This window comes from Hyla sarda, chromosome 5 (assembly GCF_029499605.1).
Source record: "Hyla sarda isolate aHylSar1 chromosome 5, aHylSar1.hap1, whole genome shotgun sequence".
NCBI classification, from domain to species: Eukaryota; Metazoa; Chordata; class Amphibia; order Anura; family Hylidae; genus Hyla; species Hyla sarda.
In genome coordinates, this window is record NC_079193.1 from 271,265,218 (window position 1) to 271,285,770 (window position 20,553).

The following is a 20,553-nucleotide window of genomic DNA, read 5'->3' on the forward strand; positions in this document are numbered from 1 at the left end:
TTCTTTAATATTATTGGTTCTTCATATTCAAAAAACTTTTATTAAGAAAAGAATGAATAAGAGAGGGGTACAAAATATAATAGGGGATAAAGGGAGCATACATAAAACAGCACCGTTAATATACAAAAGGATACTGTCGCAGCATGGCTCTAAGGAGGTTAACATCACGAGATGGAGATTACATTAATGAAAAAGGAAATAACCACAAAATGGTAACAAAAACAGTACTAGAAAATGCTGTAAAAAAAAAAAAAAAAGCAGATGCTCTTTTAAAATGGGGACAGGAATATAGTACTAAGTACTCCATATTATTATAACAGGTGGTTACCCAATAGCGGTGTGAGTGGGCCATCTGCTTTGAGAATACCCAAATTACTCAAATAGGTGCAGACTATTGCTGCCAACTCCCTGTGACCAATGGAATATGCTCCCCTGCTGCACAAGAAAGAGCATGATTGGGTAATCAGGGACGTTAAAGCCAGCTCAAAAGTCAAGGTGGAGAGTTCCAAGGTAACCAAAGTTTTAAGCATCTATGGTGAAAAAAAGTCAAGCAACGTAGTTAGGGCCTATGCTAGTAACCGGATAAACAATCAGGCAAATATTAAAGGGGTTATCCAGGTTTATTTTAACTTTTCACTATCATACTGTGATGTCAAGTTATGTCTTAAATGCTTTACTTGCCATACAAGTGTGGGGTGGATAAACACCTTTTTATGATTTAATGGTCCCCCCAGGTTCAGCATTCCTCCAGTGTCTGGATGACTGTTCACTCAAGCTTTCTCAAGATCCTGTTCGGCTCGAGACAACAGCTAATCATAGGGGGCTTAGCTTCTTCTTGTCTTTCCTGACAAGCCAGCCCCCTGATGACGTGTGCGATCCAGTTGTAAGTGCCGCCGCCCCAGTGATCAACTGTTGTCTCAAGCCGAACAGGATCCTGGAAAAGCTCAAGACAACAGTGCCCCAGAGTCCAGAGGAAAGCTGAACCTGGGGGGAGCCATGAAATCACAAAAAAGGGGTCTATCCACCCCAGTAAAGCACTTAAGACCTAACTTGACATCACAGTACGATAGTGAAAAGTAAAAAAAAAACCTGGATAAAGCCTTACAATATTAAACACTGGTGGATGTGGATCCGCTGGACCTGTGTGGCAGCTGACTCGGACCGTACCAGGGAGAGGAGTCTAAGGTGCCGCTGGTTTTCACCAGAGCCCGCCTCAAAGCGGGATGGACTTGCTGCGGCAGGCGGCACCCAGGTCGCTACCCCTGGCACGGCTTGACTACACAGGTGGCTGAGGAGATGCGAAGCACAGGAGGGATAAGGCAGCTCATAGTCAGGATAGCAGAAGGTCAGGGCAGGCGGCACAGTAGCATAGTCAGGATGTAGCAGGAAGTCAGTAGGCAGGCGGCAGAGGAGCAAGGTCAGGTCACAGAGCAAAGGATCAGATACACAGCAAGGCAACTCTCAGGTATGCTTTCTCTCAGGCACAAGGCAACAAAGATCCGGCAGATAAGTGTGGGAGGAGGAGACATTTATCAATGAGCCACAGGTGTACTACACTAATGGGCGCACTGGCCCTTTAAAGCTTAAAGCTCCGGCGTGCGCGCGCGCCCTAGGGGACGGGGACACGTGTTCCGGAGCAGAGAAGCAGAGGTGGGGGCAGGAGAATGCGAATCCCAGCCCCGCCGGCAGCAGCAGGTAACGGGACCATGTGCTCAAAGCCAGCGTGTGCGGCCGGAGTGCATAACATAACAATTGGAAATAGTGCTAACAGTGCTAACAATAAAAAATACAAAAGGATAAAAAACAATTAAGAAGAATATGAAGATAAATATGTTACATTCAAATTATTCTGTATAGTGAACTAGCCACATACTGTAACCATGATCTACATAAAATCTGCCTGTATTAAATTATGCTGGAGTAATAGGTATTATTAACCACAGATATAGATGTTGCAGAAGACACATGCACTTATAGTTGGTAGAGGGAATGGTTTACTGTAAATATTATATGAACAAGTACCTGGCAGTTAATACAGACTCCTCCACCGCTGTATTGTCCATAAATGTCTAGACTTGCCTGTCGATTGTCGACATCGCTATCATAATAGCAATCGGATGCATGTCCATGGCAATTGCAAGCTATGAGGAGGTAACAGGAAAGTAATTTGTGATCACAACAAGTGTTATTCACAATATAATTTTATATAGTAACCAGTATACAAAAGAACAAAGGACCAGCAGCACTCCGTTTTTTTCAGATAAATTAATGTATGGCTTTATTCATCTTGTGTTACAAGCTACGTTTCGGCTGTCTCACACAGCTTAAAACTGTCTGTGTGAGACAACCGAAACGTATTTTGCAACAAAGCCATACATTAATTTATCTCAAGAAACAAAGTGCTGCTGGTCCTATATGATAGATAGATAGACAGACAAATAGCTGAGTATTGATAAATGCAATTAAGAAAAAATCAACAAGCATATATAGTATTGTGTATATCGTGGAACAACAGCATACCTGTGCAGTTTATGTATTTTATTTTTTCTCTGATGGTGGTAGATGGTAGACTGAGGGTACTGTTTGTGCCAACAAGGAAACTGTGTAGCTATGACCTCTGAACAGTTTACATATATATGGACAGGAATTTAGATGAAACATTGATAACTGTGCTCAAGCATGTTCATAGCTACCAAGGCCCAGAAAGGCTTTTCTGTTCATAAAATTAAGCAACGGAAGAACAAAAAATACTTGTTTAATTTAGCGCTTAGCCTTTTATTCAGTCTATTATATAAACTTGGACGGTTAAACACAGATGACATAGTATTTTAGCTAGAACTAGGATTTGGGGGATGCTTGTTCAAGATAATGCATCGCAGTTAGGTGCTGTAGCTTGGGGATTTCTCTTGGTGTAAAGAATAGGACTGTTGGACCATGCAGGGCTTATTCCCCAATGAGTCTGATTGTAGCATTGGACATGACATTCATTTTACTGAATCCTCAGACTTTCAGAGTAGCCAAGTGATGTGTTCCATATGGCAGCTGGCCTGTCTTACCATCCCCTGGGCTGTCTTTGTCAGGTTACCAGATTTTGCAAGTGGCAGTCTCCCACTCAAACTAACTTCTTATAGGATTCTGCTGTTAGATGCAAGGCAAGTGCACACTTTGTAAGCACCAGCATGCAGAAAATGCTAGTGTTCTGACCCTTTTACATTACCTTGCTCAGAACACCACTCTGGTGCCCAAAAACTAATGTGGGTTTTATTCATTGATCCGAGATCATGGCAATGATAATGCATTCTTGATTTTCCTCTTCTTAACCCCTAGGAATTTAGTCAAGAAAAGTCTATACTTCTTGCAGGACTTTAAAGGAACCTGTCACATTGAAAATGTAGTCTGTAGGCATCGTGTTATAGAGGAGCTGAGCAGATGGTAATAAACTTTTGTGGGAAAAGTTCAAGGATAACTTGTTGTAAATCTCTGATCATTCTGGGCTAAGTTGTCAACTAGAGGGCTATCTGAATTTTTGTGCATACAGATAGAGAGCTGTCAATCAATTAGTAGGACCGCCTACATGACTCCTTAGCTCAATAACCTATAGCAGGAGCTGAGCAGATTGATTTCTAGTTTTTTTCCCAATATAACTCTATATCAATCTGCTGCATATTTTTTGCTGCTGATTTTTCCAACCAATTGACTTCAATAGGTAGCAAAATCAGCCACAGAAAATATGCAGCAGATCCTGTACCCTACAACTTAATAGCAAGGAGTAAGTACAATAGTTAAAGAAATAAATCCCGGCACCAGCGTCTTCAACGCTAAAAGGGTTTATTTGTAATATAGCATATTACATATACGCAAGACACGTTTCGGCTATAGCCGAAACGCGTCTTAAAGATATGTAATATGCTATATTACAAATAAACCCTTATATGCATTAAAGACGCTGACATTTTCTACTTTATATTAGTGGTAAAATGTCATCGATACTTGCATCATTTCTTGGTGAAAAACTCCAAAGTTTGATGAAAAAATTGTACATTTTGCATTTTTTTTTACTTTGAAGCTCTCTGCTTATGAGGAAAATAGACATTCCAAATAAATTATATATTGATTCACATATACAATATATCTACTTTATGATTACATCATAAAGTTGACATGTTTTTACTTTTGGAAGACATCAGAGGGCTTCAAAGTTCAGCAGCAATTTTCCAATTTTTCACAAAATTTTCAAAATCTGAATTTTTCAGGGACCAGTTCAGTTTCGAAGTGGATTTGAAGGGCCTTCATATAAGAAATACCCCATAAATGACCCCATTATAAAAACTGCACCCCTCAAAGTATTCAAAATGACATTCAGTAAGTGTGTTAACCCTTTAGGTGTTTCACTGGAATAGCAGAAAAGTGAAGGAGAAAATTCAAAATCTTCATTTTATACACTCGCATGTTCTTGTAAACCCAGTTTTTGAATTTTTACAAGGGGTAAAAGGAGAGAAATCTTCCTAAAATTTGGAACCCAATTTCTCTCGAGTAAGTAAATACCTCATATGTGTATGTAAAGTGTTCGACGGGTGCAGTAGGGGGCTCAGAAGGGAAGGAGCGATACTGGGATTTTGAAGAGTGAGTTTTTCTGAAATGGTTTTTGGGGGGCATGTCACATTTAGGAAGCCCCTATGGTGCCAGGACAGAAAAAAAAACCCACATGGCATACTATTTTGGAAACTACACCCCTCAAGCAACGTAACAAGGGGTACAGTGAGCCTTAACACCCCACAGGTGTTTGACGACTTTTCGTTAAAGTTGGATGTGTGAATGAATTTATTTTTTTTTCACTAAAATGCTGCTTTTACCCCAAATTTAACATTTTTACAAGGGGTAATAGTAGAAAATGCCCCCCAAAATTGGTAACCCACATCTCTTCTGAGTATGGAAATACCCCATGTGTGGACATCAAGTGCTCTGCTGGAGCACTATAATTCTCAGAAGAGAAGGAGCGCCATTAAGCTTTCAGAGAGTGAATTTGTTTGGAATGGAAGTCAGGGGCCATGTGCGTTTACAAAGCCCCCCCGTAGTGCCAGAACAGTGGACCCCCCCACATGTGACCCCATTTTGGAAACTACACCCCTCACAGAATTTAATAAGGGGTGCAGTGAGTATTTACACCCCACTGGTGTTTGACAGATCTTTGGAATAGTGGGCTGTGCAAATGAAAAATTAAATTTTTCATTTTCATGGACCACTGTTCCAAAAATCTGTCAGACACCTGTGGGGTGTAAATGCTAACTGCACCCCTTATTAAATTCTGTGACGGGTGTAGTTTCCAAAATGGGGTCACATGTGGGGGGGGGGCATTGTTCTGGAACTATGGGGGCTTTGTAAACACACATGGCCTTCAATTTCGGACACATTCTCTCTCCAAAATCCCAATGGCGCTCCCTCTCTTCTGAGCATTGTAGTGCACCCGCAGAGCACTTTACATCCACATATGGGGTATTTTCTTACTCAGAAGAAATGGGGTTACAAATTTTGGGGGGCTTTTTTCCTATTTTCCCTTGTGAAACACCAGCATTTTAGTGGAAAAAAGGAGATTTTTGATTACTTACCGTAAAATCTCTTTCTCGGAGGATCCATTGGGGGACACAGACCGTGAGGGACACAGACCGTGGGTGTATGCTGCTGTCTCTAGGAGGTGTGACACTATGGAAATAAAAAAAGGCGGCTCCTCCCAGCAGGATATACCCGCCTTCAGGCCCTGAGCTAATCAGTTTAAGTTCCAGAGCAATAGGAGGAGACCAACAGGTCAAAGAAAGACCCAAAACTGTCCGAGAACCAGAAGAAAAAACATAACTGAACACACCCTCGGACAGAGAACCAAAGGAAATCCCAAAAAGGGCGGGAGCTGTGTCCCCCAATGGATCCTCAGAGAAAGAGATTTTACAGCAAGTAAACAAAAATCTCCTTTTCTCTATCGGCTCCATTGGGGGGACACAGACCGTGGGACGTACCAAAGCCGTCCCTTGGGTGGGCAGATAAACAGTCAGGCAGACAGCCGATCCACTGCCGCCTGCAACACTTTACGACCCAGACTAGCATCAGCCGATGCGAAAGTATGGACTTGGTAAAACCTCGAGAAAGTGTGCAAAGACGACCAGGTAGCCTCCTTGCAAATCTGCGAGGCCGAGGCTCTATTCTGGAGAGCCCAGGATGCCCCAACAGAACGGGTAGAATGAGCCACAACCCTGAAAGGAGGAATCTTCCCCTTGCAGCGATAGGCTTCCAAAATGGCGGACCAAATCCACCTAGAAATGGTGGCCTTGGAAGCAGGTTGTCCTTTGCGACGACCTTCCATAAGGACGAAAAAGGAATCACACTGACGAAACGAAGAAGTGATGGAGAGATAAGATCGAACAGCCTGAACTACATCCAGCTTGTATAGTAAGCGCTCCTTAGGATGAGAAGGACCAGGACAAAAAGACGGGAGGACAATGTCCTCATTGAGATGAAAGGCCGAAACCACCTTAGGCAAAAAGGAAGGATCTGGCCGGAAAACAACCTTGTCCTGGTGGATCACCAGAAACGGAGAACGGCAGGAAAGAGCTGCCAATTCAGACACCCTCCGGATGGAGGTGATAGCAACAAGAAACGCCACTTTCCAAGAAAGGAGGCGGAGCGACACCTCTCTAAGGGGCTCAAAGGGAGCACCCTTTATGGCACTCATAACAAAATTCAAGTCCCAAGGGGGAGAGGGTGACCGATAAGGAGGAACAGCGTGCGCCACTCCTTTAAGGAAGGTCCGGACATGAGAATTAGAAGCCAGGGGCCGCTGGAAAAGAACAGCAAGGGCCGAAACCTGACCTTTAAGTGAACTGAGAGACAACCCCAGTTCCAACCCCAACTGCAAAAAGGAGAGAAGACGGGGAACCGAGAAGGTTACCGGGGAGAAGTCCTGAGCTTCACACCGCCAAGTGCGGTGGTAAATTCTTGAGGAGGAGGGCTTACGAGCCCTGAGCATGGTGTGAATGACTTGGGAGGAGAACCCGCAGGCTTTCAAAACCACGGTCTCAACTGCCACGCCGTCAAATGCAGCGACTGTAAATTGGGGTGGCAAAGAGGACCCTGAGAGAGCAGGTCCGGACGGAGCGGAAGGCGCAGTGGAGCGTCATCCAGGAGCCTGACTACGTCGGCGTACCACGACCTTCTGGGCCAATCTGGAGCTACTAGAATGGCGGGGACGTCCTCTGCTTTGAGCTTCCTCAGCACCTTGGGAAGGAGCGGAAGGGGAGGGAACAGATAGGGTAGGGCAAACCCCGCCAAAGGAATCACTAGGGCGTCCACGGCAAGAGCCTGAGGGTCCCAGGACTTGGACACAAAAGGAAGGATCTTCCGATTGTGCCAGGACGCGAAGAGGTCCACGTCCGGAATGCCCCAGAGGTCGCAGAGTTGTGCGAAGACCTCTGGATGTAGAGACCACTCGCCGGGGTCGGGTGAGGACCGACTGAGGAAGTCCGCTTCCCAGTTGAGCACTCCCGGAATGTGAATTGCCGAAATGGCCGGAACCTTGCTTTCCACCCAGGTGAGAATCTTGGTCATATCGGCCATGGCTGCCGAGCTGCGAGTGCTGCCCTGTCGATTTATGTACGCCACGGCCGTGGCGTTGTCCGACTGGACAGGACGGGACTGAAGACGGGACTCCCAATGAAGAAGACAAAGAAGAATCGCCCGTAATTCCAATATGTTTATCGGAAGAAGGGTCTCTCGGGGAGACCAGAGTCCCTGAACCGTCCAATCCCTGAACACGCCACCCCAGCCCGACAGGCTGGCATCCGTTGTAACTACCTGCCAGTGAAGGGGAAGAAATGACCACCCTTGGAGAAGAAGGGGGGGAGCGTAGCCACCAGAGCAGAGACTGACGGACCCTGCGAGGGAGAACAACCTGACGATCAAGGGACAGAGGAGACCTGTTCTATCGAGAGAGAATCGCCAGTTGAAGGGGGCAGTAATGAAACTGGGCAAAGGGTACGGCCTCCATAGTTGCCACCATCCGACCCAGGACTTCCATACAAGTGCGGATGGGGACTGAGACCTGGGTCCGAAGGGAGCGGACCCCCGACAGAAGCGCCAGACGTTTGTCCGGCGAGAGACAAATTCGGGCAGAGGCCGTGTCGAATCGAAGTCCCAGGAAGGTTAGAGACTGGGTAGGACAGAGGACTGACTTGTCCCGGTTGACCATCCACCTGAGGCGATCCAGAGTGTGGAGAGTGACGTCCAGATTCTCCAGAGTCTGGGCTCTGGTTGGAGCTTTGATGAGAATGTCGTCCAGGTAGGGTATCACCGAGACTCCCCTCGACCGTAACAGGCCCATCACTGGCGCAAGGATCTTTGTAAAGACCCGAGGAGCCGTGGCTAGACCAAAGGGGAGGGCTACGAATTGAAAATGCCCCTCCGGAATCGCAAAGCGGAGGTACCGATGATTGCCTGGAAATATTGGCACATGGAGGTAGGCATCCTTGATGTCCACCGATGAAAGGAACTCCCCTTGTTCCAGGGACGCCACCACCGAATGGAGAGATTCCATTCAGAAGTGGCGGATAAGAAGATGACGGTTGAGACGCTTGAGGTCTAGGATTGGTACCGTCCTTCTTAGGAACCACAAAAAGATTGGAATAGAATCCCCTGGAGGAACAGGAATGATAACCCCCTGGAGAAGCAGAGACTGGAGAGCCGCTCGAAAGTGCTTCGCCAGAGAAGGAGACCGGGGGGCCCGGGAACGAAAAAAGCGATACCTGGGAAGGGAGGCAAATTCGATTCGGTAACCGTTGGTGTGTGAGGTCCAGATGTCTCGAAAAAGTAAGAGACGACCTCCCACCTGAGAAGAAACTGCGGGTGGGGGCCTCACTTCATGCAGAAGTGGGTTTGCGGTTGCCTGATTTGGGCGCAAAACGGCCGGACCGGTTGGAGTCCGACTTCCAAGATGGGCGTGCCCGGAATGAGGGAGCCTTCTTGTCCCGCGAGGGCGCCTGCCCGGCCCCTTTGCTAGGGCCAGAGGTCCGAAAGGAAAAGGACTTCCTTTGGGAAGTAGGGCGAGCCTTATTTTGAGGTAACAAGGAACTCTTAACTCCCGTTGCCTCAGAGATAATCTCATCAAGGAGTTTGCCAAAAAGACGGCCACCCGTAAAAGAAAGCTCAGTGAGAGACCTTTTGGAAGCGGCATCCGCATTCCAAGCCTTAAGCCACATAGAGCGGCGGAGAGCCGCTAGGTGACCCACAGCAAAGGCAGAGCAACGGGCTGACTGCATGGAAGCTGCTCACAGGAAGTCCCCAGCTTTAGAGCATTGGAGAGCCAGAGCAGATAGATCCTCTGGGGGGGATCCCGCTAAGATATCCTGATGGAGCTTTCGGCACCACTCCGACAGAGCCTTGGACACCCATGTCAAGGCAAAGATGGGAAGAAGTGAAGAGCCAGCTGCTTCAGAGGCAAACTTCGCTAAGGATTCTACCTTCTTGTCAATGGGATCCTTGAAGGCAGCGGCATCTGCCAGAAGCAGTGTAGTCGCCTTTGAGATCCGGGAGATTGGTGGATCCACGATGAAAGGATACTCCTGGAGTGACATCCGAAGATCCTGGTCCTCTAAGTGAAAGGTGTCTCTTATGGCTGTCACCAATGAGTTCACCGTTTCAATTGAGTCCGAGCGGTCCTCTGAGTTCGATGCCGGCTCAGAAGCCTCGTCCACCAGGAGAATGTGAACGAGGCAGTCCTGGAGGGGGGGCGACCCTGACCGGGTACGCGGCTCTGGCGTGGCAGAGCGGCAACTCAGAGAACGTCCTCTGGAGGAACGACGTTTGTGCCCAGAAGACATGGCGGGACCCACGAGGGGAACACTCATGTCTATCTGAAGACTCAATGGAAGAGTCAGACGAGGCACCCCTAGTACGCTTGTGAGAGCGTGAAGTATGTGGAGATGAGGAGCGGGCCCTCTCAGAGGCTCTGCGCAGGGAAGACCCCTTCAAGGCGGACACCACTTCCCGGGAGGCCTCAGCCACCGAACGGGAGACTTGGGTCAAGTCAGCCATATACTGGGTCAGGGAAGAAACCCAGGCTGGTGGAGCGGCTGAACCCACCGGAACCGAAAGGACATCAGGGGGTACCAGGGGGTCTGGGGGAGCAGTGGAGCAGGCAGGGCAAGTGGGCTCGGTAGAGCCAGGCATTTTGGTACTACAGTGCTTACAGACAAAATAAGTCACTGAGGTTCCAGGTTTCTGTTTAGAGGGAGGAACAGCTCTGGGTACGGACATTATGAGAAAAAAGACAGGAACTTTCTCACCGTAGTCTGTGTCCCCTGGCAGCTGCAGTGAGGAGAACGGCTCCGTGCAGCTAGTGTGAGAAACAGGCCAGTCAATAGCAGAGGGGGGCGTGCCTGAAGCAGAGGCACTAACTAATTGGCCCCCTTCTGACTGAAAATCGCGCCCACGGCGCTGTTTGGAGACTATTTCGCGCCTCAGAAGAGCTCCGACAGCCCTGTGAGTGGAGCTAAGGACAGGCCGGGAAGAAGCAGTAATGGCGCCCGCTCCTTGTCCCGAGCAAACATGTCAGCCGCATATGCGCTCGGGGAAACAGAGCGGGCGGCCAATACGCCGGCAGAGACTGCCGGAGAAAGCGAAAGTAAGCCGGCGCAGAGAGCGCCCGGCCAGAACCAGCACCGCGGCTGTCAGCCGCATATAAGGCGCTGGCGGAGAAAGCAAAGTAAGCCGGCGCGGAGAGCGCCTGGCCCGTACCAGCGCCGCGGCTGTCAGCCGCATATAAGGCGCTGCGGTCTAAACACAGTAACCACACACACACACTCCAGTGAAAAACATATGCCCCCTCAGATGCCCCCTCAGAATAAAGGTCCAGAATAAAAGTCCATCCCCAGTAAGGCAGCCTCATAACCTTAAAAGGTGGGCCAAAACAAGGGGTCTCCAGAAGTTGCAAGTCCGCACCTGAGAAGAAAAGGGGGGAAGTACTTACCTCAGTCTGAAGAACTTACCTAATGGAGTCTTCAGTGAAGTCTTCAGTCAGCTTAGTTACCTGCATCACGCCTGGCTGCTATGCGCGAGCGAGGCGAGCAGGGAAATAGGGGGACCCGGACCCATGAGGTACCAACCCAGGCGCTGACCGTTGGCGAAGGGGGGTGAACAGCGCATATATGCAATGTCTGTGCCCCCTACGGAAATACCCCATATGTGGCCCTAAACAGTTTCCTTGAAATACGACAGGGCTCTGAAGTGAGAGAGGGCCATGCACATTTGAGGACTAAATTACGGATTGCATAGGGGTGGACATAGGGGTATTCTACACCAGTGATTCCCAAACAGGGTGCCTCCAGCTGTTGCTAAACTCCCAGGATGCCTGGACAGTCAGTGGCTGGCCGGAAATGCTGGGAGTTGTTGTTTTGCAACAGCTGGAGCCTCCATTTTGGAAACACTGCCGTGCAATACGTTTTTCATTTTTATTGGGGGGGGGGGGACAGTGTAAGGGGGTGTATATGTAGTGTTTTACCCTTTATTATGTGTTAGTGTAGTGTTTTTAGGGTACATTCACATGGGTGGGTTTACAGCGAGTTTTGAGCTACAGTGGAAAATTTTCTGCATTTCAAACTTGCAGTGAGAAACTCCCTGTAAATCCGCCTGTGTGAATGTACCCTGTACATTCACATTGGGGTGGGGTGGGGGGGTCAAAACTACAACTCTCTGCATGCCCTCTGGCTGTCCGTGCATGCTGGGGGTTGTAGTTCTTCAACAGCTGGAGGCACACTGTTTGCAAAACACTGAGAGTTTGTTACTTAACTCATTGGTTCCCAACCCGTGCGCCTCCAGCTGTTGCAAAACTACAACTCCCAGCATGTACGGTTTTTCAGTGCATGCTGGGAGATATAGTTTTGCAACAGCTGGAGGCACACATGTTGGGAAACACTGAGTTAGGAAACAGACAATGTTTCCCAACCAGTGTGCCTCCAGTTGTTGCAAAACTACAACTCCCAGCATGCCCAGGCAGCCAAAGGGCATGCTGGGAGTTGTAGTTTTGAAACTACCAGAAGCAGCAGTGAAGAGCTTCACTGCTGCCTCTGATGCAGATGCCGCCGCAGCCAACCCGTGTGCCTCCAGCTGTTGAGAGCCTGCCGCCGGTCCCCACTGCCGCGCCGGTACTCGGTAAGTGCCGCGGTCCCCGCCGCAGCTCTTGGCATCATCTTCCGCTGCTCTGCTCGGACTTCTAGTGGCGGGAAGAGCAGGGGAAATTAACTTTACCCCCAGTCAGCTCATTCACTGTGATTGGTCCACAGGGACCAATCACAGTGATCGCTGACCAGGACCATCGACAGAGGGGTGTTGCAGAAGTTGTCCCCTGCTGGAAACAGCGGGACTTCTGCCAGTTAACCCGTGCAATGCTGCGCATCGCCGGGTTAACTGCGTGTCATATACTGTAACCCCCCGACACGCGATGGCCCCGACATATGATCAAATCGACATACGATGGCCTCTCATTGACATGCGATGCTTTTATATGTCGGGGCCATCGCATAAACTGCTATCCGACAGCGCAAAATGCTTAAGCTGCTGTCGGATAGCAGTTTAAGCATCCCGGACAGGTTCACTTACCTATCCCCGCTGCTCCAGGTTCACTTCGCGATCCTCCGGCATTTTCTGTATCTTCTCCAGGGTCCGGGCCTCGCTTTCCGGCGTCGTTATTACGTCGCTACGCACGCCGTGCCGGCACAGCAGCGTAATAACGTCACCAGAAAGCGAGGTCCGGACACCGGAGAAGATGCGGAAGAAGCCGGAGGATCCCGAAGAAGGCAGAAGACGCCGGAGCAGCGGGACAGCATCGGGAGCCCCTGGGACAGCATCGGGAGCGGTGAGGAGGCGGTACGGAGCGGCGGGGACAGGTGAGTATGAAATGCACTTTTTACATTGCACGAATCCCTCAACATACGATGGATTCGACAAACGATGGGTTGTTTGGAACGAATTACCATCGTATGTTGAGGGACCACTGTATATAAGCCGTGATGCACGAACTGCCTGCACATCACGGCTTATATATAAGCCATTCTGCGGGAAGGGGTTAATATAGTTCCTCTGTTTTTGAGCTATTTTCAGCTCTAAATATTCACATCATCTTCTATCCAGTATCACAAATAACTAGATATTTGAAGTCCCTTAAATATACACTAAACCTATATAGGGGAACATAAGTCACTAAAGAAGTGAAGTTGTCGTCTTCTAGTTAAATGAAAGTACAATCACAAGGTTCTCAGAATTTCCATCAAAGAGGTAAAATATGTAAAGCTAACTTGTTGGTCACAAAACATATTCACACTTAAAGGGGTACCCCATCCCTAGACATCTTATCACCTATCCAAAGGATAGGGGATAAGATGTCTGATCGCGGGGGTCCCGCTGCTGGGGACCCCCTTGATTTTGGCTGCGGCACCCCAGACATCCAGTGCAGGAGTGAACTCCCTGATGGATGGCCGGCAATGCGGGGCGGAGGCACATAACGTCACGGTCACGCACCGCTCATGACGTCACAGCCATGCCCCTCAATGCAAGTCTATGTTAGGTATACGTGACTCCCATAGACTTGCATTGAGGGGCGTGGCCTTGACGTCACAGGCCTCCGGTGCTGCACCCGATGCTCTAAACTAAAGCCGGGTGCAGCAGGGAGATCGCTGGACCCCCCATCTTTAGATAGGGGATAAGATGTCTAGGTGCGGACTAACCCTTTAAGGTAATTTATTCCCTAAACCACAGAACTAGAGTTCACACTTATGGTGCTAGAGATAACATATAGATACACTTACGTTCACATTGATTGGCAGCGTCAATACTGGCAGGACGCCAGGGCTTCTGATTATAACCCGGGCAGCAGCGGTCACATATTTCCCCACATGTGTTGTGTTGGCAGGTACACTGATACCTTCACAATGAAATGTAAAGTAAGTCAATAGCTGGAGAGTACTGCTTTAATGGACCAGTAATCATCATAACAGAAAATCTCAATGGTAATAATTCCATATAATTTGTGCATATTAAACAGAGCTGGTACATAACAAGCTAATAATAAATCCTTTAGGTTATAGTGATAGCTCTTAACTTTCATAAGTGCCTAAACCCACACATTATGCTCTCAGTTGCTGTCTCCGCTCTTTTACAGATGTGCCTATGAATTTATATAAAAGCATGGACCACTGGAATCATTAGGAATGTCAACAAATATAAGAAGAATTGTGTCTTAAAATGCTTATATATAAATAAATCAGCAGTAGTTGCCTAAAGCAAGTGATCTAATGTGGCCATGTAAGAATGGAACTATGGAGGTAGGCCAAGAGACCGCTCCCACAGCAGCTCCCACAGTTTCCTTGTCCACCAACTAGACACAGGTGGCACCTTCATTACACACCCCTGTCTCTGCCTGGTAGGGCTGCACAATATATCGCTATTATAACCAAATTGTGATATTTGACTATTGCAATTATTTTGAAAATGCCCCAGCAAAATGCCGCAACTATAACCCTGCCCGTGCATGTCCCTTGAATTTTAGTGGTGGCTTCACCTGGCTCCTGTGCGTCATTTTACATTGTTTTTAGGCCGCGTCCCAGCCCCTTCTGTGTGTTTTCGGCTGTCCGCTCCCTTAAAGCAGTGCCTAGTGTTAGGGGTTACGCTGCGGCCACCCCTGTTCCGCTGAGCGCACCCCTGTTCCGTCCCCTGATCCTGGCGGCGGCGCTGTCCGCACCTTAGGATGCAGTCGTAGGTGTCCGCCGACCCGTAACTCACCCTGCCTTGCTCCAGCTCTAAGAAACTTAAAGGGCCGGTACGCCCTTAATTGGTTCTTGCTAATTAGTGAAGTTATAATTGCCAGCACTTCCTTTATTGCCTTGCCGGATCTTTGTGCCATCATTGCCTTAGAGAAAGCGTTCATTTGTGTCTTGCCTTACCGTGTACCTGACCTTTGCTGCGTTTCCTGACCTTGCTCCTGTTGCGCCTGCCTTCTGACCTCCTGCTATGTGACCTGACCTTGCTACAGTGCAACCAGCCCTGACCTCCTGCCTGACCTGACTACGAGTTGCTTCATCCAACCTGTGCCACATTACACCTCGGCAGCCTGTGTGGAAGAGCCGTATCCGGTCGGCTTCGTTTTCGGCCGTATGCGGTTTCCCGACCGCAGGCAAAAACGTGGTGGTCGGGAAACCGCATACGGCCGAAAACGAAGCCGACCGGAGGCTGCGGTTCACTCCAGTCGGCTCATAGACTTCCACTAAATATGGTTCCCGAATACGGCTGAGTGCGGGCGCAGCGATTAAGCCCCGCCCCCTCCTCCCAACCGTATACGGCTCTAGGTCTTCCCCAGGAAACTATAGACCGGTAAGTTTAACGTGCATTGTGGGTAAATTGTTTGAAGGACTTATAAGGGATTACATACAGGAATACATAGGGGATAATTGTATTATAAGTGATAGCCAGCATGGGTTTACTAAGGATAGAAGTTGTCAAACCAATCTAATTTGCTTTTATGAAGAGGTGAGTAGAAGCCTTGACAGAGGAATGGCTGTGGATATAGTGTTTCTGGATTTTGCTAAAGCGTTTGATACTGTCCCTCATAGACGTCTGACAGGTAAGTTAAGGTCTTTGGGTTTGGAAATTTTAGTTTGTAACTGGATTGAACACTGGCTCATGGATCGTACCCAGAGAGTGGTGGTCAATGATTCGTACTCTGATTGGTCCCCGGTTATTAGTGGTGTACCCCAAGGTTCAGTACTGGGCCCGCTGTTGTTTAATTTATTTATCAATGATATAGAGGATGGTATTAACAGCTCTGTTTCTATCTTTGCAGATGACACCAAGCTTTGTAGCACGGTACAGTCTATAGAGGATGTGCATAAGTTACAAGATGACTTGGATAGACTAAGTGTCTGGGCATCCACTTGGCAAATGAGGTTCAATGTGGATAAATGTAAAGTTATGCATCTGGATACTAATAACCTGCATGCATCGTATGTCTTAGGGGGGATTAAACTGTCAGAGTCACTGGTAGAGAAGGATCTGGGTGTACTTGTAGATCACAGACTACAGAATAGCATGCAATGTTAGGCTGCTGCTTCCAAAGCCGGCAGGATATTGTCATGTATCAAAAGAGGCATGGACTCAAGGGACAGGGACATAATACTCCCCCTTTATAAAGCATTGGTACGGCCTCACCTGGAATATGCTGTTCAGTTTTGGGCACCTGTCCATAAAAGGGACACTGCGGAGTTGGAAAGGGTGCAGAGACGTGCGACTAAACTAATATGGGGCATGGAATATCTTAGCTATGAGGAGCGATTAAAGGAGTTACAATTGTTTAGTCTTGAGAAGAGACGTTTAAGGGGGGATATGATAAACGTATATAAGTATATTAATGGCCCATACAAAAAATATGGAGAAAAACTGTTCCAGGTTAAACCCCCCCAAAGGACAAGGGGGCACTCCCTCCGTCTGGAGAAGAAAAAGTTTAGTCTCAAGGGGCGACACGCCTTCTTTACCGTGAGGACTGTGAATTTATGGAACGGTCTACCTCAGGAACTGGTCACAGCAGGAACAATTAACAGCTTTAAAACAGGATTAGATACATTCATGGAACAAAATAACATTAATGCTTATGAAGAAATATAAAATCCCATCCCTTCCCCAATATCGCGCCACACCCCTACCCCTTAATTCCCTGGTTGAACTTGATGGACATATGTCTTTTTTCGACCGTACTAACTATGTAACACTATGTAACTATGTAACCGTATTTAAGAAAACGTGGTGTGAACCCAGCCTTACCTCTCAAGGCAGGGCTTCCAACTGGAATCTTTAAGCAGGATAATGCTCACCTACGTAAAGCTAGAGTTTCCTAGCAATGTCTCTGCCCGATTGCAACACTTCCTTGGCCTGCTCGGTCACCAAATTTATTGCCAATTGGGCATTAAAAGCACCAGCTGGGGCGCCAGCTTTGGCAACCTAAAAGTGAACAGGATCTAAAGGCCAATCTGCAGCATCTGTGGGCGAATGTGTATGTGATCTTGTATCTAGGCTAGAGGCAGCCAACAGGGTACCAGAGCCTACTTCTTTAAATTGTACAGTTTTCACTTACATGTATATCATCATCACTTTCACACATATAAAGTTTCATTCGATTCCAATAACTCCTTCTTAGTATGTTATTTTTTTAAATGAGTGTAAAAGGCTTATGGTTGCCATGGCAACTACTGACACCAATCGGTTACAATAAATTATGCACAATTATTAGTGGCCACTTTCTTTGAGAAGACCACAACCTTAGAAGGTCACTTTGTAATGTAGTTCTGAATGGCCCTCTTGAAAAGGACATGTATACATAAATGTCCAAAGCCTTTGGAGCAATAAATCAGAACTGGGTTAATTATGAATAATAAATGTTACTTACAGGTTCTGGTTGCCAAAACTCCGTACATTGCAAACATTGGCATGACCATGGCATACACAGCGTCCTCCAATACTTATATCCTTAATACTATAGTAATACTAGGAAAGATAAAATATATATATATTTAACTATTGTTTAAAAATATATTTAATGTTTTTAAATAAGCAGTTCTTAAGTCAACAAATAATCAAATTAATAAGAAGAGAACCCAAAAAATGCAAAACTTTTTATCTAAAGGAGGATATTCCAGCACCATCCATATAATGCACCAAACAGCGGCTGTTTTATGCAGCCACTCAGGTGCCTACAAAAAGCTCTACTCCCTGTGTACAGGTTCCTAAACTCCTTCAGGTTCCTTATCAGGTTCCATTAGGTTCCTTTTTCTTTATCTGTCTTAGCATTTATGAACCAACCACAGAAAACAGGTAGTAATAGCTGAGAAATGATGCCTTCCAATTTTCTATTAAACAGATTTTTTTTAAATATATTTCTGGACTCCTGAGAGCCTGCTGTATCCAAAAATGACATTCCTTCACTGTACAATTTGCAGTCCAAGTCACGATTAGAGGCCCCTTTAAAAGGCCTCTAATCGTGACTTGGAGGAAATGTGCTGAAATGTTATACCTCTACTTTTTGCATGTGAATTATCAGCAGTGACTCTGCACAATAACCTTTTAGGAGGCGTTAAAAAACTATAAAAACTCTAAAAAGTATAGTTTTAACTATAAACTGAATGCAAAGGCTGCATTATGAAAAGCTGGCCATAGTATAAGACAAGATTCAAACTATACAATATTACAAGATTTTAAAACTAGACAATACAGTGATCCCCCCAACATACGATGCTCCCGCCGTATGATTAATTCAACTCATGATGACCTCTCAGAGGCCATTGTAAGCTGAATACAGCATCGGCTTACAATAGGTCGGGGCCATTACTGTATAGACACAGCATTTCGGTGGAGCTAATTACTTCAGTTGCCCCAAAGCTGCTTTAGTTCCCCAATGTTGCGCACCGCCGCACACAATGTCCCTCATTTACTATTCTAAACCCAACTTGTTTTGTCGGGTTTTTTTGGCGCATCTTTGTCTGCGACATGTCGCAGACATCGTGCGCCAGTCTTCGACACAATGCGACATTTTTTCCCGACGGACCTGATGTGGATTCTCCCAAACCCGAAAAAGGGGCATAACCCGACATTTCTGAGCTTTCCCACGTATTTATAAAGGTTTCCAACCCGAATTTGTTGAACTGTTGTGGATTTTTTCCCGACAAGGAGTTGGAAACCAAAACCAACAAAACCCATGTGCGACAAACAGGATGCAACATAATAATAAATACCAGTGGAGAAAAGCAGTCGGGTAAGAAAGCAAGATAGACTTACAACCCGATTTTCTAAGTAAATGAGGGCCAATGTGTAGTAGAGACCCAGTGAATGACAGTTTCTCCCTGTGTCTCCAGATGTTCCAAGTTTCGTGTCCGGTCAGCAGCCACCCCCAGCCCTGGGACTTCCTCCTCCTCCTTGCTCTTATTCACATCAATGTCAAATGAGCCTGCATCATCGGATCGCTGTGTGTCCTGCTAAGCCACCCACCCACTTCCTAGAGACAGTCACAGTCACTAGAGTTTGCAATGCCACCCTAAAGTCTGTTAGTTCCAGCAGTGCTGTACAGCCCTACAGTTACTGCTAGTAACACTCAGAACCAGGCATGTACTGTACAGTACAACACATATTCAATACAATCCACTCTTCCTCTGTGTTGGAAAACTACAATTTCCAGCATGGCCTGGACATGCTAGGATTAGTAGTACTAGTTTTTCTATTTCGGCCATGTCAACACAATGGGGGAGATTTATTAAAACCTTCCTAAATCTCTCCATTAAAGTATTTTGCTTATTTTTACACCCACAAAAACTTCTGTTTTACGAGTGAAAAACACCCCAAAAACAGCCTTTTTCACAACTTAAAATCGATTCAACTCAATAGTAAAAAAGGAGTTTTGTTCACAATACACAATATATTGTGATTATTTTCCTCATTCTTTAAGTTTTCTTATTTTGGGTTGACATTTCATGCACTTCTGAACCAATTACCAGTTTTCTATAGAATTATGTACTCAACATACAATGGTTTCAACATTCAATGGTCATCCCGGAACCAATTGAAATTGTATGTTAAGAGACCACTGCATATTATAAGATCAAATTTGAAACCTAAAACATTCAACGGCTTGGCTCCTGTGACACTTGGCATTATATGATATCTTGAAGACTACAACATCATTAAAATGTTAGTTAGTTATTTATTACTGTAGATTACTTTATATACAATGAAATCTCTCCAAAAAAAAACAGCACTTTGAGAAGACAAGTCCTTTATACAGACCAGCTTTCCTTTGACATATTATCAGTTCCACCATATATTAGGCTGGGTTCACACCACGTTTTTCAAATACGGTTACCGAAAACGGTTTTCCGCTAAAAAAACGTATAGCAAAAACCGTATCCAACCGTATACAACCATATGACTCAAAATACAGTTTTTCCCCGTATACGGTTCCAAAACGTATGTACTGTCCTATCCGTTTGCATCCGTTTTTGCCAACGGTTTTGCTATTTTGTTGGAATTAGTTTTCAAGCAATTTAATAAAGTTACTATTGTTCTATTGAAATTCCTTCTGCGCATGTGTCAACTCCAAAAACAGATAAGAAAAACCATGTGCAACTGTATTCTGAAATTCTGTGTACGGTTCTCATAGACAACAATGTTAAAAGAACCGCATACGGTTCGCATACGGTTTTCCAACCGGAGGCAAAAACGTGGTCGACAGAGTTTTTGCCTACGGTTGAAAAATCGGCAAAACCGTATCAGAGGCAAAACCGTACACAACATTTGGAATATGGTTTACAATGCATTCTCTATGCATACGGTTTCGGATAGGGTCATATAGGTTTTTTTTGTGGAAAACCGTATACGGTTACCGTATTTGAAAATCGTAGTGTGAACCCAGCCTTACACATACAGGCCATCTTCTCTTGAAACACATGTGGCAGTGGCTTTGTGTAAAGTACTTGAAAATCAGTA

At 46.4% G+C, this 20,553-nt stretch overlaps 1 protein-coding gene across 2 annotated transcripts in view; it reads right to left on the reverse strand.

Moving 5' to 3' along the window:
* LAMA3 (laminin subunit alpha 3) overlaps positions 1-20,553 on the reverse strand; it is a 241,209-nt gene that overhangs the window by 177,997 nt on the left and 42,659 nt on the right. For both annotated transcript variants that reach the window (XM_056521739.1, XM_056521738.1), the window contains exons 6-8: positions 17,468-17,565; positions 13,842-13,957; positions 2,023-2,141 (exon numbers count right to left, since the gene is read on the reverse strand). In XM_056521739.1, the coding sequence (XP_056377714.1) occupies positions 2,023-2,141; positions 13,842-13,957; positions 17,468-17,565 (333 nt within the window). The remainder of the gene's footprint in view (positions 1-2,022; positions 2,142-13,841; positions 13,958-17,467; positions 17,566-20,553) is intronic.